This window comes from Echinops telfairi, unplaced genomic scaffold, assembly GCF_000313985.2.
Source record: "Echinops telfairi isolate 266 unplaced genomic scaffold, ASM31398v2 ScPeMD7_7424;HRSCAF=8462, whole genome shotgun sequence".
Lineage (NCBI taxonomy): Eukaryota > Metazoa > Chordata > Mammalia > Afrosoricida > Tenrecidae > Echinops > Echinops telfairi.
The window spans coordinates 50,402,074-50,403,714 of record NW_022111324.1 but is presented as its reverse complement, the minus strand read 5'-3'; the positions used below and the strand labels follow the sequence as shown (position 1 = coordinate 50,403,714).

General features: G+C 42.7%; 1 protein-coding gene across 1 annotated transcript in view; it reads left to right on the top strand.

The window, feature by feature from the left end:
• The window catches only part of RBBP5 (RB binding protein 5, histone lysine methyltransferase complex subunit), a 47,620-nt gene that overhangs the window by 26,259 nt on the left and 19,720 nt on the right, over positions 1-1,641 (top strand). Inside the window, exon 6 of the mRNA XM_045298188.1 lies at positions 4-221. Within this exon, the coding sequence (XP_045154123.1) occupies positions 4-221 (218 nt within the window). The remainder of the gene's footprint in view (positions 1-3; positions 222-1,641) is intronic.

Genomic DNA, 1,641 nt, shown 5'->3' with positions numbered 1-1,641 from the left:
GAGTCAGCTTCTGGATAGTAAAGCAACAAGCCAATGTACTGTTCATATTTTCAAACAGGAACAAGGTACTCGTGTGCCCCATGAAATCTGCTCCTGTCATGTTGACCATTTCAGATTCCAAACACGTCGTTCTGCCGGTTGACGATGACTCTGACTTGAATGTGGTTGCATCTTTTGATAGGCGAGGAGAATATATCTATACCGGGAATGCAAAAGGCAAGGTAAGCCCAGAGCCTGGAAGGTCCAGTCTCTCCAGCATCAGCTTATTCCGTGTTTACTTGTCCTTCAGCCTTAGATTTCTTTGGCTCCTACTCTAGGAACACAGCTCTGACCTGTAGTAGAGGTAGCCAATTTTCCCCTCACACTTTAATAATAATTCTGCTCTGTGGATTTTGAAAGTTTATTGCTAAATTATGAAACTTTAAAGTCATATTACCAAGTGGAACACCGTTAAAGAAATGTCTCATGTCATGAATATAGTCTACTTCATCTTTATTTAAAAAAATCATTTTATTGGGGGCTCATGCAATTCTTATCACAATCCATACATACATCCATTTTTCAAAAGTCAAACTCACTGCCATCGAATCAATTCTGACTCATCCTGGCCTTGAGGGACAGGGTCACACTGCCCCTATGAGTTTTCAAGACTGGAACTCTTTACGGGAGTAGAAAGCCCCATCTTTCTCCTGCAGAGCGGCTGGTGGATTCAAACTGCTGAACTTGCAGTTAGAACTCCAACTCATAGTTACTATAACACCAGGAATCCTTTAGTCTAAAATGGTTTTGTAAATGTTATGTACTTCTCCCTCAATGCCAAGAAAACTTTGTTCTAATAACCTGGCATTCCGTGGTGCTCACCTTCCCAACACGATTGCTGAAGACAAAATGGGTGCATAAGTAAATGTGAAGAAAGCTGCTGGTGCCTGGCTATCAAAAGATATATCATCTGGGGCCTTAAAGGTTTGAAGGTAAAACAAGCGGCTATCTAACTTAGACGCAACAAAGCCTACATGGAAGAAGCACACCAGCCTGTATGATCATGAGGTGTTGAAAGCATCAGGTATCAAAGACCCAGATTAAAAAATCATATCAATGTGAATGAGGGGGAGTATGGAGTGGAGACCCAAAGTCCATCTGTAGACAATTGGACATCTCTTAAAGAAGGGTCAGAAGGAAGAGAAGAGCCGGTCAGCGTGCAATATAGCACCGATGAAACATACAACTTTCCTCCAGTTCTTTAATGCTTCCTCCCCCACCACTGTCATGACCCCAATTCTACCTTACACATCTGGCTAGACCAGAAGATGTACATGGGTACAGATAAGAACTCAAAATACAGGGAATCCAGGACAGATAAACCCCGCAGGACCAATAATGAGAGTAGCAATACTAGGAGGGATAGGGGAAGTTGGGGGGACAAAGGGGGAACTTATCCCAATGATCTACATATAACCCTCTCCCAGGGGGATGGACAACAGAAAAGTGGGTGAAGGGAGACAACGGTTGGTGAAAGATATGGGGAAAAAAGTATAAATTATCAAGGGTTCATGAGGGAGGGAGGAAGGGTGGGGGAAGGAGAAAATGAACTGATACCAAGGGCTCAAGTAGAAAGAAAATGTTTTGAAAATGATGATGGTA